Consider the following 27,504-nt stretch of genomic DNA (forward strand, 5'->3'; position numbering starts at 1 on the left):
GTTTAGGTGGCATTTTGAAAATAAATATCAGAAATAAACTGCAGCAGTATTTAATTCCTTCTAGAGTTGACACGTTTAACTCCAGTTGTTTTAGGCTAGATACCCTCTTATCAACTGCGTTTAATGACCACCGCCGATGACTAGTACATCGCACCGTTAATCCAGATTAAAAACACTTGTTAATTAACGAACACAGCTAAGCGACCGACGACCTTTAAAGGAAGGAAGGAAGGAAACTGGATTTAACGTGCCCCTATCCACAAGGGTTCAGGCACGCCCACTTCGGATTTAGCCTCTGACATCGCCAGTGACAAACTCCGAAGCAGGAGGGGACCTTTAAAGGACCGCTGTTTATCAAGCCAGTTGGTTATATCAACAAAAACATCTTACGGTTTTTTTTTACGATTGCCGACATTTCTTTATAACTTGCACTAAAAAACAATTGTGGCCGCGATAGCAGGCTCATTTTTGCGTTGAGCAGGTGGTTGCCACATAGAGGTAAAATATATAGTAAAATTCATTGGGGGGGACCTCAGGGTGGCCGCCATGGACAGGTGGCCGCCATAATGAGGTGGCCGTGAAGGCAGGTTCGACTGTATATATATATATATATATATATATATATATATATATATATATATATATATATATACGTGTGTGTGTGTGCCCCCCCCACACACACACACACACTTTTTGCCAGCTTCGTACACCACTGTACAGGGGTCGAATATTACGCTATTACACAATTCCTCAAATAGTAAATTTCGAAACGGAATAGTAAAACAATTCTTCCAATATTCCATCATGAAAGCACAGAATATCGAAAATCACCTTCGTCTATTCCGCTTACACTTTATCTTCAGCTACATTTTTCTGCAGAACAAATCTTCACGCTACTAAGACCTTTCTCATGCACTTACCGGTACAAAATAAACGTCTTTTTGATCAAGACTAATGTTTGGAGTGAGTTCGTTTGTAATTCCAGCTAGTACGCAGTAATGCATAGACTGGTATATAAACAATTGTTCGTTATGAAGTGTTGTACAGGGTGACATAGCACAGTCAGGAAAACTAGTGGTACATTAATAATTGAAGGGATAGTTTTAGACGGAAATAGTATTTTTTTAAATTCACTATTCCTTTGGGATAGTGGTAAAAAAATTAAATTTCAACCCCTGCTGTATATATATGTCACATGGTTAGAGATTTGAGTCTAGACTCTAAAGGTTTTATAAGCAGGGCCCAGGTGTCCTTTTTAATTCTCCAGACCAGGTCACAGCTCTAACAATCATAGACATTAGTGCCTGAACAATGTGCCAAACTGTCTTGAACTGAGCATTCCTTGTGTTAGTGTGTGGTATATGGTATGTGTGATATACGGTATATGGTATGTGTGATATATGGGGTGAATACACTGGCATTTGGCAGACGGGCAGCAGTCTGACAGTTAGGACTGGACAGTGAAGTAATTGATGTTCAGCCTGACTTCACTCTGATTTCTATTGAACAGTGGAAGGACTAGACCGGCCTGCCAGCTAGCGAGATGTGTGGTATTTCCACGTGTCCAAGTTGATTCGGTCTGACAGATGGGAGTCAGTAAAGTGCCATCTGGATTACACAGCACTTCTCAACAAGTGGTTTCCTTGTCCTGGTGCATTACAGCACATTCTTAATACTAAAACTCAAATTTTTGTTTAATGTATTTGTCTACACTAAAACTGGATGTCACAAATACATATGCAGTTTAATGGTTTGTGCTGTTTCTTGTCCTAGCTGATTATAACACATTATGAATGCTAAACTAAAACTCAAATGTTTTAAATGTTCTCAAAACCGGAATTCCCTCAAAACCGATGTTTTTCATGGTCTGTGCAGAAGAATACCTCTGTAAACTGGATACCTCTTAACAGCAGACTTTTTGCTTGATTCCGAGCATGTCCGGTTTAGAGGAGTTTCAATGTATTTGTCTTCACTAAAACTGGATGTCACACAGTCCCGGTACATCTGTAGTTTACTGTTTTGTGTTAGCTGATTATAACACTGTTGGAACACTAAAACACAAATGTTTTAAATGTATTTGTCTACACTAAAACTGGATGTCACACAGTCCCGATGCATCTGTAGTTTACTGTTTTGTGTTAGCTGATTATAACACTGTTGGAACACTAAAACACAAATGTTTTAAATGTATTTGTCTTCACTAAAACTGGATGTCACACAGTCCCGGTACATCTGTAGTTTACTGTTTTGTGTTAGCTGATTATAACACTGTTGGAACACTAAAACACAAATGTTTTAAATGTATTTGTCTACACTAAAACTGGATGTCACACAGTCCCGATGCATCTGTAGTTTACTGTTTTGTGTTAGCTGATTATAACACTGTTGGAACACTAAAACACAAATGTTTTAAATGTATTTGTCTTCACTAAAACTGGATGTCACACAGTCCCGATGCATCTGTAGTTTACTGTTTTGTGTTAGCTGATTATAACACTGTTGGAACACTAAAACACAAATGTTTTAAATGTATTTGTCTACACTAAAACTGGATGTCACACAGTCCCGATGCATCTGTAGTTTACTGTTTTGTGTTAGCTGATTATAACACTGTTGGAACACTAAAACACAAATGTTTTAAATGTATTTGTCTTCACTAAACCTGGATGTCACACAGTCCCGATGCATCAATTCAGCTGATGGCAGATGTTTGTATCAGGCTAGATGTCATTGTGTTAAAATCTTGAATTTTTTTATGTCTGCAGCTAAGTCAAGTTAGATTACAATCTAGTTATTTCTACACCGATTGTTTTTTAAATTGCACACGAAAATAGTGGGGTTTTGGGTTATTTCCAAAACACTTCTGCTTTTCTTTTTATGTCAAATGAAACTTAAATTATTTACACAAAAAAACTATATTTATGGAGGCTGGGAAAGACTACAGATGGAATGGTATTAAAATTTAGAATTTTCAGGTTTGCAGCTAAATCAATTTAGACTTTAACGTGTTGTGTTTACAAAAATACACCACTAAAATTCACAACACATGGCCGTATAATTAAGTACATGTATTTATGACGAGTCAAGTGATCTATATAAATTGCTAATACATGATGGCTTCGTCAACAATACACTTGAAGATTACAAGTAGATTTGTACGTCACTTTGGTGGCAAGTATATATTTTTGTATTGCACTAATTACAGCCAATTCTAATATTTCATTTGTTAATTAAAGCAGGAATGTATTACCTGATATATACCGTAGTGGTATATTTTATAATATGAGATTGTGTATGGTTTCTATTACAAATAACATCACATTGAGATATTTTCTGGTTCAGTTTCTTTTATTTAGATTGGTTGTCTTTGACAGAAAAATATTGCAATAATTAGTAAAGGGAGGGAGAGAGAAAACATTAAAACTGAATGGATTTGGATGGGGGGTTTTTTGAGTGAGGAGGAGGCCTTTTATAAATAGTGAATGAGTGGGCTCTTATTTTGTTGTAAAATTTATGTTATTCTTAAAACAATATTGATTTCCTATCCTTTTTCTAAATTACTTTTATAACCTTTTATCATTTTACTAAGAAAGAAATCCGTGAAATTGATTAATTATCATTTTACTAAGAAAGAAATCCATGATTATTTCGGTTGTCATGTGGTGATTAAGCAATTAATACCATGAATTATAATGTCCATGTAACACATGACTGTCACCTGCCAGTGTGGGACATGTGGGATGTACTGTGTAGTTGATGTACCCTGACCGAGGTCTACGATTGACACACAATATGAACTCACTCATGACAGGGCAGCCGTGTTGTAACATCATCTGTACCGCTGATTGAATATTCATTAACGCCCAGTCATCTTCATGTCACTTGACAGTCGGGACAGGCCAAGACAATTGCACAGGACAGTTTGTCACCAACACTGTGAATGAGTCAGTGAATCAATATAAAGCATGAAATCTGACAGAAATGACCACATGGCACAGCTCAATAGTGAAAAGGACATGAAACTTGGGGGGGGGGGGGGGGGGGGGGGGCAAAGAGGTGGGGGGCTACATGTTCAATGTAGTGAACTTGTGCATTAATATATTAATATAAACACCTAGTTAGTAGCATGAGGCTGGACAAGATGTGTATCAAGTTTATATCACAATAATAAATGTTAGGAATGTACTTTCAGCTGTAAAGACTTAACTTAGTGTGACCTGTGTATAATAGGGCAGTGTCCTCTTACTAGCATAGCCAGAATTCTATATTGGGGTGGGTCATCCAAACAACACACACACCCCACCCATCCACACACACACCTGCCTTAGTGCGTCCTCTTATAGGATTGTAAAACTGGCCAATAAAAAACAAGATGGAGGGAAACAAAGATTTGATTGGAGAAGGTCATGTCTCCCCCTCCCCCTCTCATCTATGCCAGGGGGTAGTGTACCAAATACATGTATTTTAACCAGAATATTTCTTTGTAGTTATCTACGGTGCTCTTACTAAAACAGGTTTGACCTGTGATTTGCATGTTATTATTTATATCTTCTTCTTTTTTGTCCCACTTCAGTATATAGTGGTGGTAATCTGTATCTGAATTTGTTTATAAAAATCACTTTCAAAATGTCCCCCACTGTGTTCAAATACATCATTAAATATGTGTATAATGACTGCCTATTAAGACAATATTGATCATTAGGGGTCAATACAGATTTCACTTACATTATACAGTGAAACCTCTCAAAACCAGACCGTCTTAAAACTGGAATTCTCTCAAAACCGGACGTTTTTCGTAGTCCCTTTTTAAATATCTGTGCAGAAGAGTACATCTATAAACTGGACACCTCTTAAAACCGGACCTTTTACTTGGTCCCGAGGGTGTCCAGTTTAGACAAGTTTCACTGTAAATTATTGGGTTTTATCATATCTCTCATTCATTACTAGAATTGACATGTCTGAGTGTATATTATAAAGTGATGTTTTTCACATCGATTAGTATGTGATATCTCCTGTTTGATTTTTATTCAGACTGGCATGTCTGACCTGGAAATGATTAGACAATATGGCTGTCTCAGGAGATGTACCTAATATTGTTGCAGGCCGTATATATTGATCCGGCGATAAAGCCATGAATACAAGGAATGCTCAGCAATTAGGTGATCAAATATTCAAATGAGTCACCGGCGTATCACACAGGTATTGATGGGTTATCCGAGTCGTTGTTCGTCACTTGGCCCAACAGTTCAGTCATCACGTGTGTGCGGCTCATTCCTCTAGTGTGCTTATTTTATTATTACTAATAAGGATTAAAATACAAGACATTTTTGCATCACTGGATACATCAAATTGTGTTTATGAAGTTGTAGGGTCCAGTGTGGTTAAATTATTTCTAATAAGGATTGAAATAGAAGAGTTTTTGCATCACTGGATACATAAAATTGTGTTTATGAAGTTGTAGGGTCATTCTTCTAGTGTGGTTATATTATTTCTAATAAAGATTAAAACAGAAGAGTTTCTACATCACTGGATACATCAAATTTTGTTTTATTATTTCTCAGGATCATTCCTCTAGTGTGGTTATATTATTTCTAATAATAAGGATTAAAATAGAAGAGTTTTTGCATCACTGGACACATCAAATTGTGTTTATCAAGTTTGTGTTGAGGATATTTTCACTGGAAACAAGAGGATAATGCTGTGTTGTTTACATATATTTATTTGATGAAAAAAAAAGAACTAAAAAGCTTTGAGAGGTTTAAAAGTTCATGTGCATTTTGAGTTAAAAGCTAATGAGATTACATGTTTGAGTGTTAGAGGTAAAAGTGATTAAGTCATGCGTAATTATAAAGGTCACCTGAGGATTTTCATCTTAATTTGAAGATGATCTTTCTATTCAGGTTTCGATTCATGTGGTTGTAAGCAAAAGAGTCATTTGAAAGGCAGATTGTTGATACACATTGTGTTTATATGGCAGGTACGACTGTATATCCTTCATTTGAATTTATGAGATTTAAGTTTCATGACTGCTACAAGGAATCAAAGACTGATATGTACTGTCCTCTCTATACGAAAGTGCATATACAGTGATGGAAATAAGCAAAAACTTTCACTAGTCTACCAGACAAGTACATCTAAAAATCTACTTGTCCACCTATAATTTCACTTGTCCAAATAAATTATTTGTTTTATTCAAGTGCAAGGACAATGTTCTTGATTGCTCAAAATGAAACTGCATTGAACATGTTTATTTGTCCACCGGATAACCACCAAAGTACATTTTGCTTGTTCGAGCAGATTTTCACTTGTCAGGATAAACGAACAATTGCTTATTTCAAACGCTAATATAAAACATTCCTTGGAATTTTTTCTGCTAATGGAAAAATGTTGCAGATTTTTGTCAAAAATTAGCAAATGTTTGAAAATTAAATAGCCAGTGATTAATAAATCAATGCACACTAGTGGTAGTGTTAAACAAAACAAAAAACTTTTAATGTTACAAGGAAAGAAAAGAAATGTTTGTCTTAACATCCTTCCCCACCCCAGCACAACTGCTATAAGTCATTGGTAATGTTACAAGGAAAGAAAGGAAATGTTTGTTTTAACATCCTTCCCCACCCCAGCACAACTGCTATAAGTCATTGGTAATTTAGGTAGCTTGTTCATGTTCTGTAGTACCAGTTGGTTGTGCATGCAAAGTGTTCAAATGAACTGGGATACTCCATTGGTAAAATATCAACTAGAGATAAAATACACACATACAATTCAACAAAATGTAAAATCATTTTGGGTTTTTTTAAATATTTTAATAAACTATTAAAACTATTAACATTTATTAATATTTTTATATCTATATCTAGATACAAATTTTTTATATTAATATATATATATAGGTTTAATTGAGATAATTTTAATGAACATCATAGCATGTAAATCTATATTTGATGCCAAATTCCATTAACCGGTTCTCTTTAAGCTCTAGCTGTTACTTACATGTATTGTTACATGGCAGATGTGTACCAGTTCAAACATGGCTGCATGTTATGAAGAGAATAATGGGTCTAGTTTATATGACTCACTCCAACACTTTTTCGGTATTGTTAGGGTGTTAAGATTAAACAGCTTTTCAAAGCAAGATCTTTTATTACATAATGTCCTACTATTTGTGTGTTCAGGACTTGCTAATAACTTGTCTCAACTTTTATGTCTATAATCATGTGGCACTTTTCGTTTCTTAAATTTGATTGACATTAAATTGGTCAATTAAGTTGTATCATTTGTTGTGTGCTTGTGTAACACTACCACTTGTTTATGTGAGTGGGTCTTGTTCAGTGGCAGAACTAGATTCTATGGTAGCTGCAATGTTAACAAATTTCAGTTTGGTATTTTTGCATACACATAGTAAAACTGAATTATGGTAAGTCTAAAAACACATTTTGTTGCTCAGATGATATTTTAATTAAAAAACTAGCATTGATAATGTAACATAAAATGTTAGCAATTGCTGAATCTCAATTTATTTAAATATCAAAGCTACATGTCATGTAATGAAACGTTCTGTAGAAATGTATTGCAAATTACATTCATTAAAATATTCGTTACTGTTTATTACAAATTTACTGAAATTTTATTGATACCATAATTATACAGTGTCATATATTAGGATGCATGAATTATCTTTAATGGCATAATAAAATAAAGCTTTAATGTAATTATAGTTTTTAACTTCCACTGTATTCACAATTAGTTATAAACATTATATTTAACTGGGATTAGCCAAAATAACAGAATAACATTTACCAACGTCTACAGGTTGTTTATGAAAGATTCAACCTGATATGCATATCAATTTCTTGAATGTCTCTTCTCTGTGTGTTTTCGCTGCCCACAAATTGTTTGTTGGCCTTGTTAATCAGCTGGCTAACTAGATAACCATGATAAGACCTGGGCCGAGGGGAAGAGTGACCATCAGAAATGAGCTCTTCACCAGGTTTAAACAAACAGGCTGCAGTTTGTGTTCATGTCAGCCGTCTATCACCCTCATCAGGCAAACCTGATTAGACAGCAGTTTAAAATTTTATCTCTTGTTTGGCCGAAAAGTGAAGCTTGTTTTGGGGGGATTGGAATCAGTGTGAGAATCTGACTCAGATGGTCTATACTATAGTCCTTCCCATCACGGAATGTCAGGTTTTTTTTTACTATGGTATGTACTACAAGTTATTTATTTCTGAGCCGATTGTTTTTAAAGTTGCACACAAAAATAGTGGGTTTTTATGTTATTTCCAAAACTTTTCTTCTTACATCAAATCAAACTGAAATTATTTACAAAAAACAATTTTCATGGAGGCTGGGAAGGAATATAGTTGGGGGGGGGGGGGTTCTCCTCATCAATATGGAGTTTGGTTGAAAGTTAAGGTTGTTTCTTTTTATATCAAATTAAACTAAAATTATTTACAAAAAATAATATTCATGGAGGCTGGGAAGAATTTGTTTTTCTCCTTAACAATATCAAGTTTGTTTTGTTAAGATTGTTTGAGGTGGGGGTCAGCATGACTGAGAGAATCTGACTCTGGTCTTCTAGTTTTTTCTTTTCTCTCCTCAACACTGTGGAGTTCATCTGCGGGAGCCTGTACTGTGGGATATAGTTCACAGTACTGATGGTAATAGGGACGTAGGATGCAGGTTACAATATGGACAGTGATAAGGAAGTTGGGAAGCAGATAAAATTTCAGAATAATAGCTTTTTATCGCTAGTGTTATCTGCAACATCAGAGAACACTAGTAACGGTTTCCTATGTTGAGTTTCTCTTGTGTGTGAAAGCCAGACTTTAATAGTTATTCATTGGGTAAGGATAATATTTCTACAACCGATGTTATCTTTTCGTCTGAATAATACCACAGGTTTTGTTTAGTTTTTGGGGTTTTTTTAATCAAACAGTTTTAACTGTCACTGTTGTGTGTGTGCAAATATATTTAAACTAGATATATTTGGTTATAGTATGTGCAAACATATTTATGCAGTGAATATTTTAAAACTAATATATAGTTGGTTACATTGAAATTATTTCCATCTTCTTTTCCATCTTCTTTAATACTGACTGTTTTATTTCATATAAGGTCCATGGAAGACTGAATTACCCACTGGTGGAGCATTAGACTGTTTCCCATTCCACCAGTGCCCTATGATCGATGGCTGTTTGGTATATGTTAAAGTCAATGTATTAATCATCAGATGTCAAAATGTTTGGTAATTGTTTTAAATGTAGTCTCAAAGGAAACATGCAAAATTTTTCCCTGAACAGTGAGTGATCTTTTATGTACACTTTCCCACAAACATTCGTGGTACTGCTTAGGATGAGGGAAATAAACAGTCCACTGAGGTGATTTGATCCTACTGATTGAAGCACCACAGGTGAGCAGTCTATTAACAGAGATAGACCTCACTCTGTTTGGTATGTGCAATCCTGCCAGTGGAAAAGTACATACACTCCTAAACAGAAGCAGTAGCATATGTGATAGCATTGAGGTTTTCCTCTTATGCTCTCTTATACTTTTCTCTTATGCTGGATAGGACAGGACTAGGTTTTAACGTGTACATTTAGAACAAGCTTTTGTAGCACACGTCTATCATGGGCACCGGTGCCGGCCTCAGCCAGCTCCCCTGTCCATGACACTCTTATGCTCTCTTATACATCTCTTAAGTATCCAGAGCCAGTGTTGCAAAACCTTTGTTAGATAACCACTATTTAAGCTATGTGCCGAGGTGTTGTTAAACAAACATTTCTTTCTTTTCCTTTGTCTCAAAGTTGGCAGTGTGTAGACTGAATTGGCCTGTTGTCCAATCTTAATCCTATCAGGTTCTCAGCTTGCTACTTTCAATGCCCATTCATTGGCCCACTGCCCTCGGTCCAGTTCTAGTGAGTCAGGTTGAATATACTCACGGGACGAGTTGACAGTGAGCAGGGCAATAGACTGACAGTTGTCATAGCTGTCACTGTATATTGCTGATATCTCTACACTTCCGTTATTAGAGTTTACACCTTAGTGGTTTTCATCTATACAGGGATGTGATTTTAAAGAATTTTTTTCAGATTTCAACTTTTTTCTTTTGAACAAAATTATTTTCACAAACTTAACTGGACTTGATTTGAAATGCTGAAAAATGACCTTTATTTGGGTATAGTGCAGAATTTTAAACTTTTTAACAATTATTTAATCTTTTATTTTTAAATTGGTATCATATCCCTGTGTATAATATAGATCTTTTAAATTGCTGTTTCATAGTTTGGTCTGTAGCAACTACTATAGGCATCCTTGTATAATGTGCTGGATTTTCTTGCAGTGATTATCAGGAATTGAAAAAAGAAGCTGGTACTTCTTGAAACAATAGTTTATTGAATTACAGATGTGGTAATATATGAGCACTATGAAGTAATGTGAAAGATGTTATTCAATGATGCAGAGCTGGAAAAAAGAAAGACTTATTTATTTATGACCATTAAACAGTTTTGGATTTAAACTGTCCACCCAATTCTGAATCTACAATGGATATGTGGATTGGACTGCTGTTTTGTCCAATCAGGTTACACAATTTAATTTCTTTTACAGAACCAGTCATTAGATTTTAATATCAAATTTATGGGCTCTGTTTACCAAAATTTGTTTTGTATGTGATATTGATATTTTTATAAGAGACACAAGAAGAAAATTGTTATAATTTTATAAGGTTATATATTTCCAGAGCCTATATATTTGGTTCCTAAAGTTAATGACTAATCCACTATTTAATGTTTAAAATAGGCAATTGTTAAATGTTGACATTTGCTGGGTATCGTGATGTTTTGCTTTAATAAGTGCATGGCTAGTTTTTAGTTTTTCAGTTATTTAAAGATCCTAAACTCTATTGTCCTGTTCAGTTATTTAAAGCCTAAGTTTTTCGCTAATATTACATTTAATTCCTATTCAGTTGTGCTTTTCTTTGCATGCTAACAATCCCAAACATAGGCTTTAAATAATGGAACAGGACAATAGCTGACTAATGTTTAGCATTTTTATCCTTTAATTTTACATTCAAAATCTAAAAATAAAGACTCATTTATATATTTGTCTATTGTCTAGGATTAACAATTGTGAATGTCTTTCATACATGTATTAGCACCTGTCAGACAACATACTGTTGATATAACTGTAATCATATTCTGAGATAGTGTGAGTTAGCCCCACTAGCCCTGATTCCACTAGCCCTGGTTCCACTATCCCCAGATTGTCAGTCATATTGGCTGTTACTGCCACCGGTTGTCATCCCCATTATAAACAAACTAAATCAAATAAGTAATTACAAAAATGAATATAGTTAAATAAATGTTTTATTTGATAGTGTTTATGGTAATAGCACTGTAATAGCACTTAAATTAATACATTTCAAAACCATACAAACAATGCAACATACGTCATAGCACTGACACATTTAGCAACCGATTGTTCAACACTTCCTATCCATCAGATGACCAATGGCACTGAGGTAGGAGTCTAGGGTCCGTTCTGTTGTAATGTAGGCAAGCCCGAGTTTGTCAATACGAGTGTCAATGTCAATATACTGTCGTCTTCTTTTGGGTGCTTTCTGTCCAGATTCGAGTTGGAGCATGGATATATTTGGATGCGATTTCCAGGCTTTCTTTTGCAGGCGAGCGTGGAAACCTTTTACGTGATTGTTTGTGCGAGGATCTTCATGCTTAAAAAAGTTCCATTGAACCAAAGGATACTGACCATTTAACCATGTCACCCTAAAGTACGTATTAAACTCATCAATCCGTGGCACAGTTGGAGTAATTGCAATGATCGTGGCAAAGGCTTCGTGAACTTGAGGAGCTGGAATGAACGGAAGTGCCAATAATCTCCTGAACCATTCTCTCACTTCAAGATTCTCTCTGTAAGGAACTGAAAGCCCAATATTCTGCAACTTTCGATACAAGCACTGAGAATAATGAAAGTAACACCCTTTCACTTGCACACTAGGGAAGACAGTGGAATCTGCATTCATGAGCCCTAATTCGAAGTCCATCATCACACGCAAAGGTTGCACGATAAATCCAAGTGCTGCAGCATTGTTCTTGACAAGTGTTAAGAATCTCACATAGGTTGAAGTTGACTTGTTTCGGGAGAAACCCAAACACTAGAGGCATCATGACACCCATCACAAACGCATGTATACTAATGATCTGGTAGAAGATGTGAGGAGCTGAGTCAAACGTTCAATCAACATAGAAAGTTTTCGCTATCGCAAGTTTCTGCAAACCAACGTTAGAAGCAAAGGCGATAATCTTTTCATCTCCATCGCCATCTTCCCCCTAATCAGTAAAACAAGACATGTTTATTTATTAATAGTTTATATGTACAGGGGAGTAGTCTAAAGAAATGGAACATCCATGGCAGCCATTAATTGGTCATTTTTCAGGGCTAGTGAAATCAGGGATAGTGGGATGATACCGATAGTGTGTATTATACAATAGCATTCATGGCCTGTGTTCCCAGCACACAACTGGTTTCAACTCTTTTTACTGGTGGTTAATACATCAATTAATGAACTATGGTTACAAGCTAAATTCAAATAATAACTGAATATTTGGTCAATTAGTTTGTAATACAGACACTGGCTGGTGTCATGCAGTATATTCTTTGTGTTGCATACACTGTATCTGACATGTTATTACCTGTGTTTGATGGGATGGATGTTCCAGTATTGTACAACACAGAAGTGGCTGCCCCTTATTGAGGTCAGTGTTAATTGTGTCACAAGGCGTGATACACAAGTTAGCCACTGTGTCAAATACAGCAGTTAGGTCATTTCTCTGTCTGTTGCATAACTACTTCCAGTCCACAAACTACAGCTACCAGTGCTTGGCTTCTTATTTCAAACACTGACTTAGTAGGACAATGTTAACACTGCATCAGTTGTTGTTTGGGTTTGTAGTAATATATCTTACCTATTTTTGAAACTTGTAAATGAAACTAGTTTGGAGATTAATATACTAGTACATGTATGTATATTTTTAATTTACAATTTATTTTTATGTTGAGAGACAAATATTGTAATTTTCTGTTTTTAAATTTGACATTTTAGTCTGTCTGATGGCACAAAAGTGCAGGTCTCACCCTGTCCATTGTTATTATAGCTTCTTCTTTTTTTACTTTAGCCAATTTTGAATAATTTTTAAGGAAATTTTGTACAAATGTTAAAATTGGTAGAACCAAAATTCTTTTCAGCTTGAGCCCTAAAAGTGGACGGACCATTGTCAATTGGTGACACGCTACTTGAGAATATTTTGTCACATTCATCATTGCTAATTTTAATTAAATTTTCCTGTTTGTGATTGCAGGTCTCTGATCAATTCGCGGATCCAGACATCTCGCTCCCATGAATCCCTCCTGACATCGCCTTCCAGTATGCATTCCATCGACCTGACGGCCCCTGACCTGGAGATCAAGCCACTGCACAGCAGCATTCTGGGACAGGACCACTGCTTCCAGGTCTCGACCACACATGGCAGCAAGTACATCTCCTGTCGCACGTCGGAGGAGCGCGACAAATGGATAGACAGGTGAGATTTTTAATTTTCAAAAGTAGTTTAAATAAATATTCAGCAAGAATGCCTTGTGGAGGAATATAGATTATTGCTTGCTTAACTTCTGCAGAAGTAATACAGTTTGTTTTGTTTAACGACACCACTAGAGCACATGATTTATTAATCATCGGCTATTGGATGTTTAACATTTGGTAATTTTGACAAAATGTTTAAGAAAGGAAACCTGCTACACTTTTCCATTAGTAGCCTTTGATATACACATGTACCAGTTGTTGTGCACTGGCTGGAACAAGAAATAGCCCAATGGACCGACCAACGGGGATCGATCCCAGACCGACTGCGCATCAAGTGAGCGCTTTACTACTGGGCTACGTTCATGTTTTACTACTGGGCTACGTTCATGTTTTACTACTGGGCTATGTTCATGTTTTACTACTGGGCTACGTTCATGTTTTACTACTGGGCTATGTTCATGTTTTACTACTGGGCTACGTTCATGTCTTATATTTAAAGTTTTAGAAGTAAATTTTGGGTTAAATTTTAACTTTAGAATTGGTTAAAAATAAAGATACTACAATAAATAATACCATATATAAATTGTCAAATTTAGTATTAAAAACTAATACATTTGTAAACATTTTGAAAATTTAAATAAGTTTTGGAATCGAAAGTAATATTGTTTTATAATTTTAGTTTGCGACGGACTGTACAACCAAACCAGGAACAGTGTCGAAGGGCAGACAACTCTTTGAAGCTTTGGATTCAGGAGGCTAAAAATGTTGCACCAAAGAAAAGGTAAAATTTATTTTTCATCATTTTTGCTTTTATTTATTTTTTGTCAACTCAGCTTAATTACATTTAGAATAACTTATTCATGTTACTTGTACAGTTCTCCTTGCAACAATCTGTTGCTTGTTGAATATCACATAATCCAAACACTGATAGCATATGACTCACTGTACTGAGAAGTTGTCCCTAAGGGATGAGTTTTGAATAAACCATTATCATCTGTCATAATAAAGTCCCTGTTATACAACCTCATAGGACTTTCATAAATGACAGTGCTATTATTACCTCTAATGTTACATTTGTCTTATTCTAAAAGAATTGCCCAGAGACAGGGGTTTTTAAAACATTTAATGCTTGTTCAAAACAAATTACACATGACATGAACAGGAATTAATTTTAAAATGTTTGTAAAACATGTACCTCTTAGAGATGTCTGCAGTATTATGTTTTGTTGTACATTTTATTCAATAACACGGGGCTCAAATTTTACCACAACAATGACAGCAAATGTCATGGTGCCCTCCTTAATTGCCATTGCACCCCGAAAATTAAACATTGTTAATGGCAAACAAGATGTCATGGTGCACTAGTTGGCTGTCACTGTGCCCTTCACATACATTCTGTATTGCATCATGGGTAATATTATAAAAGGCATCTATGTCCAACAAATTACATAGGCTAGAGCCGAAGGCACAAAGGTGAAATGATTTTTGTTTCTGTTAGAGAATACAAAGAAAGTTAGTTGCTTTTGTCCCCCTATCTTGAAGGAAAAGTTATTGCTTGGAGCCCCCACCAATTTGACTTGATGCCCTAATTTGTTATTAAACTGAAGGCAACACTTATCATGCCCCAACAAATATGACCCTTGATACTGTCCTGTTCATGTGAACGTACATATAAAAATACTCCTTTCTACTAATAAAAAAGAATGCCACAATTATATATATATTTGATACCTAATACTTGTAGTGATAAAACTTTGCAAATAACAAACTAGAGTAGCAGTGGGTTTCTTCTCGCATTCTCTATGTGAACACATAGTTAATGAAGTCCAATTAAATATTCCGTTTTTAAAACTAACCTTCACATCTTCAGAAGATATTAAGATAAAGATTGGGAGAACTAATGTCTTTGAAGTAATAACTGTCTACAAAATAAATTCACTATTTCATTACACATTCATCACTGGAAACAGATTTGATGTTTCAATAATGCAGTGAAATGACTTTCTGCACATGATGTATAGTGTGCAGATATCATCCCCGAGAGAACAGATTTGTGATTTAAAACCGATCAAATCCCACGATGTCTCAAATGATGATGTTGATGATGAGATAAATAGAGAATAATAAATGTGCTCCATTTGTTTTCATAATATCAAGTTTATTTCTCATGAGCTTTGGTGACAAATCCTATTACTTGAGGAGTGATAGAAATTTCATAACTAAATTTATTTTTCTTGTTTTATTGTCTTATTCTTGAAAATCTTTTGAAAACAATTTTGGAAATAGTGGTAAATTTTATAATAACTAAGTTTATTTTTCTATTGTTTTATTGTGCTATTCTTGAAAATCTTTTAAAAACAAATTTGTTAGAAATAGTAGTGAACAGTGGTGTAGGGTATCCATAAGTACTCGGGCACCAGCAGAGTCCAGCAGGACTCGAGTACCTGTTTAAGAAAGAACACTCAATTAGTTATATTAGTTATGTCATTTTGCTACATTCTTGCCTCTGGTTACATTATAGACCTATGAGACATGGAGGGAAAATAAAAGTCAAATGTTGGAATGCAAGACTGGCATGATTTGGCATCCATGTTCATTGCTGCAATTACTAAGCATAATGCTATTTTACTTTATTCCTTAGTCTCATTATCATCTAGTGTAAGTGTCGGGTCCGAGTTGAGTTTGACCCTCGAGTCCAATATTTAGGACCCATGGATCCTCTAGTGTTATTGTCAATCTTCTTTCAGTGATGAATTACACTGTCACCATTTTCCATAATACAGTTCAATGTGTTAGGGTGTGGGCTTTTTAAAACATTGTCATAGATTAAAAATAAAATACATGTATGTATATGTATTACCAAGCATTGTTCTTTGAGGTGGCTTTCCACAAAAAAAAGGAAAATACTGAAATTTCTCATGAGTTTGTTTCCGTCTAAAACAAAATTCTGTTTCTGTACCATCGCGGAACTGTGACCAACTTTGTGGACACACTGCCAGTTGTTGAAGTGTTTCCTCATTTGTATTGTTTCTCTTCCAAGTGGTACTTGTTTGTAACACTGGTAAATACAACTAGTTTCCAGGAATTTGGCTCCATACTGCATGGAGGCGTTGTTTAGTCTGATTACAGATAGGTCTTCATACCACTCTTTAGAACAATTATATAGTTATTTTATCCCTGTCATTATAACCATTAAATTTCTCGCTCTAGCCAGTGCACCACGACTGGTGTATCAAAGGGCATGGTATATGCTGTCTGTCTGTGGGATGGTGGCATAAAAATTATCCCTGCCTACTAATGTAAAAATGTAGTGGGTTTCTCTATATGTCGAAATTACCAAATGTTTGACATTCAATAACTGATGATTAATAAATCAATGTGCTCTAGTGGTGTCTTTAAATAAACAAACTAACTTATAACCTTTAAAGGTATATGTACTGTCCTAGATATTTTGCAGTTTATTTATTTTTAACTATTTTTCCATTTTTACAACTAAATTATACATTACTTACAGTTTATTGTTTAAATTATCAATTTTGGCAAATCCAATTTCTTACTGATATAATCTTGGTGGCAGCTGAAAAAGCATTTTATGAGAAGTTAAAAAAAAGTATGTTCTTTGATAACTGGGGTTAGTTGTTGTTTTATTGATATATTAAAAAAAACATTTGTAGAATAGAACTAATTTTGGATGTGTTGTTTTGATTTATAAAACCTGTAGTACAAACCAGTCAAAAATTTTTTTGCATCATATTTATAGACTGATTCCCTTTAAGATAAAACAGAAGTAATGTAACGAGCTTTCCCCAACACTTCAAAATACTTCAAAAACAGTTAGCTCTTTTATCCCTGTATTGAGATTTAAGATGAAACAAAAGCAATGCATCTTGGTTATTTTTCTTTAGAAAGTTATGGCCAGTCTGGTATATTTGAGACGTATTCTGATAACAAGAAGCAAAAGTAATACAAGAGCATCTGCCTGAAGACGATAGGCTGTACTGTGGCAATAACTGATTCAAGTTGTTGAAATTTTAAAACTAAATTAGCTAGAGTTTCTCTTAGCCAGACAAAAGGTAGCAAAATATAGGATCTAAAATTAGCTTTTTGAACAGTTTGTTATAAAGTATATTAACTTAATTACATTTCATTTTATATTTAACAATCTGTGGAATAACCAGTTCCTATTTAAAAAGTAAGGGTAGTGGGCTAACGTTAGTTCTATAGGTATTAAATTAAGTTTTTAAAATATAGCATGTGTTGGCAGTAGCAGGTTTCTTCTTATATACATCTGGAAAAGGTTTTACAATTCTGGCCTAGCTCTGGGTGAGCAGAAGATTTCACTAAATTATTTATTATTAAACTTAAAATTGTAAAATGCCAGTTATTTCCCTAACAAAATAGCAATTATTGCATGAAATTATTTTGCCAAATTAAAATAAAATACACCAGAGCTAGCTGTGCAATTACCACCATACCATATATTTGACACCTACATTTAGTGACTGTGTCACAATTACTACCATGCCATATATTTGACACCTACATTTAGTGACTGTCACAATTACCACTATGCCATATATTTGACACTTACATTTAGTGACTGTGTCACAGTTACCACTATGCCATATATTTGACACCTACATTTAGTGACTGTCACAATTACCACCATACCATATATTTGACACCTACATTTAGTGATTGTGTCACAATTACCACTATGCCATATATTTGACACCTACATTTAGTGACTGTGTCACAATTACCACCATACCATATATTTGACCTACATTTAGTTACTGTGTCACAATTACCACCATACCATATATTTGACACCTACATTTAGTGACTGTGTCATAATTACCACCATACCATATATTTGACACCTACATTTAGTGACTGTGTCACAATTACTACCATGCCATATATTTGACACCTACATTTAGTGACTGTGTCACAATTACCACCATACCATATATTTGACCTACATTTAGTTACTGTGTCACAATTACCACCATACCATATATTTGACACCTACATTTAGTGACTGTCACAATTACCACCATACCATATATTTGACACCTACATTTAGTGACTGTGTCACAATTACTACCATGCCATATATTTGACACCTACATTTAGTGACTGTGTCACAATTACCACCATACCATATATTTGACCTACATTTAGTTACTGTGTCACAATTACCACCATACCATATATTTGACACCTACATTTAGTGACTGTGTCACAATTACCACCATACCATATATTTGACACCTACATTTAGTGGCTGTGTCACAATTACCACCATACCATATATTTGACACCTACATTTAGTGACTGTGTCACAATTACCACCATACCATATATTTGACACCTACATTTAGTGACTGTCACAATTACCACTATGCCATATATTTGACACCTACATTTAGTGACTGTGTCACAGTTACCACTATGCCATATATTTGACACCTACATTTAGTGACTATGTCACAATTACCACCATACCATATATTTGACACCTACATTTAGTGATTGTGTCACAATTACCACTATGCCATATATTTGACACCTACATTTAGTGACTGTGTCACAATTACCACTATGCCATATATTTGACACCTACATTTAGTGACTGTCACAAAGCAAACTTTCTCTCCAAAGAAAAGGAAAGACAATTTTGTTTAATGAGAAGTCACGATGTTTTAAACTAAATTAATGGTAAGAGAGAAAACCTACTGTTTCCACATGGCTGACTTAAATAACTATTGTGTATATGCACTTTCCCATAAACAGAACAACACATACCATGGCCTTTGCTATAGTAGTTGTGGGACACTGGTTAAGAATGGAGGTGGGAAAATTGATTAATTGATGATGAGCAATTTCTCAAAGTCTGTATTGTTGACATATGTACGTGTGTATAATACTGAATACCAGTACTGGAATTGTATGTTCATCTTAAACCCATTAATTTATTATTTTCAGATATTTTTGTGAAATCCACCTGGATAAAACTCTGTATGCCAGGACCTCCAGCAAAGCTAAAAATGATATGCTTTTCTGGGGGGAACACTTTGAATTCAAGTAAGTTGACATATTTTATAAGTTTTATAAGCATTTTACATATTTTATAAGTATTTTACATATTCTATAAGTATTTGACATATTTTATAAGTATTTTACATATTCTATTAGCATTTTACTTATTTTATAAGTATTTTATATTAACATGTATTTTGTATGTGAAAACTTAAGCAGTCACATTTCCTGTAGAATTGTCCACTTGCCTAAATATTTTTACACATGGCCTGATCCATTATTTTAGTTGTGGGTTTGAGCTATGCATTTTTTCTCTCACTTTTTTACATGGTTAATGGGCTTTGGGGTTGAAGTACAAAAGGAAGATTTTTTTGTTGAGAAGTAGCGAATTGTAGTGTTTATCAGGTTATAGCAAATAATGTATTTACTAATGTATTCCAATGTAGTCAAATTACTTGTTTATAAAACATTAAATGATGAGCTTCCATTTCATATTGAACTTTTTTCTCTTGATAAATAATCATTTGTCACAAGCTGTAGCGGCCGAGTGACAAATAAAAAGTGTTTTACAAGGGATATAGACTCGATACAAAATGGTAGCAAGTTTACACTTTTATTTTTCTGTCATGGCTGAATGGAATTATTATGAGGAATGAAAAGTGACAAAACAGATCTTGAAATTTGATGTAGTGTGTAACTCAAGACATCGCTTTTTAATGGGACATGAAGGACCTTCTAATATTTCTGGATTTTAGAATTGCATATAAACTGTTCTTGTTCTGGTGAATAGTTTACAATAACAGGCCTGTTGGGACTGGGGGTGGCTAGGGGTGGGAGTACTTGAAGTCCAAAACATTTAAGTTTTTTGTTCTGTTATAAAAGAAAACAAATGTGCTTGTACCCCCTCCACTATAGCATGTTTTCCCCCAAAGGACATTTCATTCAAAAAATCTTTTAAAAAAATAACCTACAATTTAAAACCTTGCAACTATTACTGGAATGGGATTTTTTTTCAAAGTCATCTTCATCTCTTGACTGATATGAACAAATAATTTTTATTTTGTTTTAAACTACATGGTTAATAATTATGTTTATGACACAATGTAACATATATTTGATAGACAGTGTACATACTAGCTACGATGGTGTGATTTGTGTGTTTGTTGTTACAGTAACCTTCCAGCAGTAGAGTTTATCACAGTCAACCTGTACAGAGAGGCTGACCGCAAGAAGAAGAAGGACAAAAACTGCATTGTCGGTCAGTAGGAAACTCGTTATCTCATTTTAAACATAATCTCATTTTAAACATATTTTTCCCACAACATCTCACAAGTAAATGTTGCTATTTTTGTGTCTGCATGCCTCAAATATTGAATCTCCTTCTAAAATGGTCCCAATTATGGTGTCCCATTGTCAACAAACAAATGGAATTTGTCAGGAAAATGTTGTAGCAAATGATTTTTGTTGTATTTGAGAATTGTAACATTACTCGGCTGTTTGTGTTGTAAATTGCATCTGAGGTCGAAGGGGACAAGTCGTGCAAAGTTTGGGTTTTCCACAGATAGCCGTATTGGGTGTAATTAGCATAAACATGTTTTAGCCAAATGTAAATAGTTCTTGTGGAATGTTTTGACTTGTAATTATTGACTTGCTAAAAAAAAAGGATGTGGTGACAAATTGAATGTTGCTGATAAAATATGTAGTTTTCTGAAATACCGATTTGCTCTGTTGTGGTAAATACAGCCTGAGGTGCAGTGAGTAATGAAATCAAATCTCACTGGCTTTTTTCCCAATCCAACCATTCCAACATGAATGTTTTGTTTCCATAGTTACCGTGAAACCCCTCTAAACTGGACACCCAGGAGACAACTGGTATTAAGGAGGTCTCTTTGTTTAGAGAGGTTAGGTTCTGTACCAATGTTTAAAAAGTGAGATTGAAAAACATCTGATGATCTGGTTTTGAGGGGTTTCGCTATATTTATTAAAGGCTGTGGTATGTACTATCCTGACTAAATATATATATATCAAAGACTCCTTGCTTCTAATCACCAAGAGGAGACTGGATATAGCTTATTGGTAGAGCATTTACCTGAAGTGCAGTGGGTCTTAGGATCGTTATTCCTCACGGGACATTGGGGGGGGGGGGGGGGATCCCATCCTAATTAATATGTGCTGTCCTGTGTGAGGGAAATTTGTCATAAAAGATCCCATGCTGCTGTTTGGTAGGAACAGTGTGTGTGATTAAATAATGGGCTGAACAAACATCTTAGTAAAAGATTGTTTATGGTCTTTTTTTAAATAGTTTTATTAGTATGTTTACTTAATTAGTTTTTTGGTTTGTTCAGGTTATGTGAATATTGCAGTGGCAGAAATCTGTAGTCGACAGTTTGTGGAAAAATGGTAAGTTTAAAACAAATCATTTATGTACCATTTTCAAAAGTAATGTAGTTAATACATATATTTTTTATCCAGCTCTTTTGATTTGAGAGGTATGATATGTTTTCTCTAACGAATTGAACTGGAGTCATCAGTGCGAGAAGTCGGATAATTAAATATAAAATAATGATACCATATTAGCTATATGTACTAAAAGTTATGGAATTGTTGTTGTTTGGGGTTTTGTTTTTGCCCTTTCTACTAATGCTAGGAGAAACCTTAATCAGTCTATGTCTTGTATAATATAATGCTCAGACCAGTCCATGGGTTTGGAGAGGGGGAAGTATCATAGGTCAGGTTATGTATTCATGAAAAGAGAAGATGATCTTAGTTTTCATTCAATATATATTTTCCATGTACAGGTTTACAGCAGCCTCGGGTACAGTGGGCAAGGCTGGTAAAGACACAAAGAGTGATCTGCCCATTCTGAGGCTGAAGGCTCGATACCAGACAGTGCAGATTCTTCCCATGGATCTCTACCAGGATCTAGTCAAGGTAACCAGCACACAATTCAACAGTTAGCACGTTATTTATTTACACAATTCAACAGTTAGCACGTTATTTATTTACACAATTCAACAGTTAGCACATTATTTATTTACACAATTCAACAGTTAGCACGTTATTTATTTACACAATTCAACAGTTAGCACGTTATTTATTTACACATTTCAACAGTTAGCACGTTATTTATTTACACAATTCAACAGTTAGGACATTACTTTGCACAATTCAACAGTTAGCACGTTACTTCTTTACAAAATTCAACAGTTAGGACGCTACTTCTTTGCACAATTCAACAGTTAGCACGTTATTTCTTTACACAATTCAACAGTTAGGACATTACTTCTTTGCACAATTCAACAATTAGCATGTTACTTCTTTACACAATTCAACAGTTAGGACATTACTTCTTTGCACAATTCAACAATTAGCACGTTATTTCTTTACACAATTCAACAGTTAGGACATTACTTCTTTGCACAATTCAACAGTTAGGACTTTACTCCTTTACACAATTCAACAGTTAGGACTTTACTTCTTTACACAATTCAACAGTTAACATGTTATTTCTTTACACAATTCAATAGTTAGGATGTTACTTCTTTACATAATTCAACAGTTAGGACTACTTCTTTACACAATTTAATAGTTAGGACATTATTTCTTTACATAATTCAGCAGTTAAGATGTTATTTATTTACACAGTTCAACATTTATTTACACAGTTCAACAGTTAGGACATTATTTCTTTACACAATTTAACAGTTAGGATGTTATTTATTTACACAATTCAACAGTTAGGACATTATTTCTTTACACAATTCAACAGTTAGGATGTTATTTATTTACACAATTCAACAGTTAGGACTTACTTCTTTATACAATTCAACAGTTAGGATGTTACTTCTTTACACAATTCAACAGTTAGGACATTATTTATTTACATTTACAAACAAAGGAAGTTTGCTGCTAATAAAATTGTTGATGATAAAAAGCATAAGCCCCATTATTCATTAGAAAGTAAAAATAAATTAATGTAAAAGATGGAGAATGATTAATCAACATCTAAGCGTTCTTGGATTGTCTTAGAAATATTCTTACCATAAACAATGCATAATGGAGAATAGCAAAAGATATTTAGATGTTTATTGATGTAACTTTACAAATACCTGTTTAGTTTTTTAAATGGGAAAGGGGATGAGAAATAAGTTCAAATAAACATGTTGTAATCACTTAATATAACGACCACCAGTATATAATGTGGACATAGATATGTTTCTTAATCTGTAAATGTTTGTATTATTGGTTGGTTCTGCATTATTCTGTTGGTTGTGTTTCAGTATTTAACCACCGAGTACTGTACCCTCTGCGAAGCTCTAGAACCACTGCTGGGCATACGTGACAAGGAGGAAATTGCAACAACGCTCATCCACATTATGCAAAAGTTGAACCGAGCCACCAACTTCCTGTCCGATATCGTCATCTCAGAAATAGGCAGACTGGGTAGGTGTCATGTAAATTTATTGCTGGGCCAACAGAGTGCTGAGGTAGCTGCATAACAGGATATTAGAATGATAACCATATTTGCTTTTGTGTGGGAGGTTGTTATGGATACAAATGGATATTACCTTTTATCGAAGATATCGGTGATGTTATTAGTTGTAGAAGTGTTGTGTCAATGCCCTCGTAATTTGTTAAGGAAATTGGGGGTTTTTATCGATATTATGAGAGATGTAAAAAATGGATTTCATTAAAGTTTTATCTATCAAAATAAGTGGTGAATAGTTTTATCAAGTACTACTTTGGAAGGAAGGAAGGAAATGTTTTATTTAACAATGCACTCAACACATTTTTGTTTACGGTTATATGGCATCAGACATATGGTTACGGACCACACAAATATTGAGAGAGGAAACCCGCTGTTGCCACTTCATGGGCTACTCTTTTCAATTAGCAGCAAGGGATCTTTTATATGCACTATCCCACAGACAGGATAACACATACCACAGCCTTTGATATACCAGTCGTGGTGCACTGGCTGGAGCGAGAAATAGCCCAATGGGCCCACCAATGGGGATCAATCCCAGACCGGTCGCACATCAAGCGAACACCTTACCACTGGCTACATTCCACCCCCCTACTACTTTGGTTACACCCCATTATATAGGAGATATTTGCACTATGTCATTTTCAACTATATATTTCAGCCAAAGCTTTCTTCTTCTTTTTTTCGTGCTGAGACTTAATTGAATTACAGGGGCAGATCCAGGAAATATTTTGTGGAGGGAACTAACAAAAGGGCACAGATCAATTCGCCAAAAGGACATCTCAATGGGAAAAAAATTAAAAGACAGAAAAAAATAGGGCACTTGAATATTTTTAGGGTGACAGGTCCCCAGATTTGACCCTTGGTCCATCTGAATTATTTTAATTTTAAGAAATAATGGAGATATGTCAGTTTTACAACTTGTTATTTTCTTGTTATTTTATATGTCATTTTCACAATGTCTTATCTATTGTTTACAGACAATGAGCATTTGACGTTCAGAGGAAACAGCATTGCAACCAAAGCCATGGAGGCCTATATGAAACTTGTTGGAGAAAAGGTAAATATTTATTGTGGAATAGAGACAAGACAGTGTTGTCTGTTAGGACTTTTTGTTAATTGCTATTGTATACTAAATAAGAAAATGAAGGCTACAAACTCACTTCTTTGAAGGAGACTTGATAGTTCATTGTCTTACCAGACAACCTGGGAGAATAAAATAATTGAAACAAACTAAACAATCAGTATTATTTAAATATATTATTGATAATCCAATATCAGGATCATCCCACTATTAAGACCAGTGTTAATAAAACCCACAAGTGGTCGTAATAGCAGAGATTATACATATTCAAACAAACAAAATTTTTATGCAAAGCTTAAATTTATCTAAATTCAGTGTGATTTTTCTCTCCAGATTTTAGAATATTAAATTAAATAGCTCACCATTCATTTCAAAATAACCTTCAAACCGACCTACTTTGACATTGCAACTTTCCATTGCTGTACATTTCAAGACTATGACATATAAATATTATATTTTCAGTATTTGCAAGACACGCTGGGTGAATTTGTCAAGTCGATCATTGAGATGCCAGACGACTGCGAGGTGGATTCGACTCGCGTGTCGAACAACGCTCAGTTACAGTGTCACCAGAAGAACCTCGACATGTACTGCAACATGGCCTGGGTGAAGATCATCAATTCCTACTGCTACTTCCCCATGTGAGTCAACATTCACAGCTTTTTTTTTTTAAATGCCCCTCTACCATTAAGGTTTCAGACATTGAATTTTTAACCCCTTTTGGAGGGGACTATAACGTTTTATCACCATCTGTCTGTCTGTCCCATATATAGTTTTCCAGATGTTTTTTTTATTTTTTTTTGCAGTCTCAAGATATTGAGCTGAAGTTTTGTGTATTGTTTTATAGTTTACTGTTACAAGTAACGTTTGACTTTCCTGGGGATTTGTCCATTTTTGACAGAGTTATGTCTCCTGAACTTAGAAGATATGCAAATGTGTTGGGCCTGGTAGAGGACATGCATTGCTTTAGCAGTACTCTCAGAATTCATCTTCTTCTTAATACGGTATTTGAAGACAGATCTAGAGGAGGGATCTTGGTTCCATATTAGAAATAATTTAAGAAAAGAAGGTGTTGTAAGAGGAAAGATCTAGAGGGGGAAAGCTGGGAGGAAACACTATAATAGTGGTTGGTTTTGATAACAGACCCTACATTAGTAATACATCCAGTATGGGGGAGCCATGAAACCAAACCAGATATTTTGATAAATTAATATGGGTGTTAATGCTTCCCTCATCTCTCTGCACTGACATGTATTTTGTATTGTCTGTTGAACCTTTCTTTTATGCCTAAAATAAAACAAAAACATTTAAAATAGTAACTGATAGTTTGTTTGTGAATTTCAGGGAGTTGAAAGAAGTGTTTTCCAACTTCCGAGAAAGATGTCGGAAGCGAGGCAAGGAGGATTTCAGTGACAATCTGATCAGTGCGTCCATCTTCCTCCGTTTTCTGTGTCCAGCCATTCTGTCACCAAGTCTGTTCAACCTCACTCAAGGTCAGCACTAAACATCTGTTACACATCTTAGTCATACTAAATGGTGTCATATAACCACAGATGCAGGAAAAGATAGTTTATTTTGTTTAACCACAGCACTAGAGCACATTGATTTATTAATCATTGGCTATTGGATGTCAAACATTTGGTAATTCTAACATAGAGAGGAAACCTGCTACATGTTTCCATTAGTATCAAGGAATCTTTTATATGCACTTTACCATAGAGAGGATAGCAATAGCAGTAGCACTGCCTTTTATATACTAGTTGTCGTGTACTGGTTGGAATGGGAAAAATATGAATATAATATGGTACCTGTAATGTTAAACAATGAATGTATAATGTGTAAAGCAGTTCTGTGGTCCTAGCTCCTATGAACATAAAAGATTATCACATTCAGTGCTTGTAATTCCAAGTATATAACTATTTTATTGATATAAATACTATGAAATAATAAATTAACTTTTTTATCAAGTCATAACCATTTCTGAAATTAGTTAAAAACTGAGGTTCATGGAGTTATGAATGTTGTTTGTTTAGTTGGGTTTTTGAGGGGATGGGGATTTAAGTCATATTATATCATTTGAACCAAGCCATACATTTGTGACAAAAGTATTTACAGATTGTAATTATATAATGAAATAATTTTTCTTACAGAATATCCACAAGAAAGGGCTGCTCGAAATCTTACCCTTATTGCCAAGACAATTCAGACACTGGCAAACTTCACCAAGTATGTGTTTTTATGTCATTTTGCTTTCTTTGAATCACTACATTTAAAAATAAATTGTAATAACAT

At 34.6% G+C, this 27,504-nt stretch overlaps 1 protein-coding gene across 7 annotated transcripts in view; it reads left to right on the top strand.

The window, feature by feature from the left end:
- The window catches only part of LOC121383342 (ras GTPase-activating protein nGAP-like), a 222,678-nt gene that overhangs the window by 182,995 nt on the left and 12,179 nt on the right, over window positions 1-27,504 (top strand). For all 7 annotated transcript variants that reach the window (XM_041513308.1, XM_041513309.1, XM_041513310.1 and 4 more), the window contains 11 exons: window positions 13,377-13,598; window positions 14,277-14,378; window positions 19,589-19,687; window positions 20,815-20,900; window positions 21,988-22,042; window positions 22,441-22,573; window positions 23,923-24,085; window positions 25,109-25,188; window positions 25,675-25,853; window positions 26,557-26,705; window positions 27,363-27,438. In XM_041513308.1, the coding sequence (XP_041369242.1) occupies window positions 13,377-13,598; window positions 14,277-14,378; window positions 19,589-19,687; window positions 20,815-20,900; window positions 21,988-22,042; window positions 22,441-22,573; window positions 23,923-24,085; window positions 25,109-25,188; window positions 25,675-25,853; window positions 26,557-26,705; window positions 27,363-27,438 (1,344 nt within the window). The remainder of the gene's footprint in view (window positions 1-13,376; window positions 13,599-14,276; window positions 14,379-19,588; window positions 19,688-20,814; window positions 20,901-21,987; window positions 22,043-22,440; window positions 22,574-23,922; window positions 24,086-25,108; window positions 25,189-25,674; window positions 25,854-26,556; window positions 26,706-27,362; window positions 27,439-27,504) is intronic.

Source organism: Gigantopelta aegis, chromosome 10, assembly GCF_016097555.1.
Source record: "Gigantopelta aegis isolate Gae_Host chromosome 10, Gae_host_genome, whole genome shotgun sequence".
In the NCBI taxonomy this organism is placed as follows: Eukaryota; Metazoa; Mollusca; class Gastropoda; order Neomphalida; family Peltospiridae; genus Gigantopelta; species Gigantopelta aegis.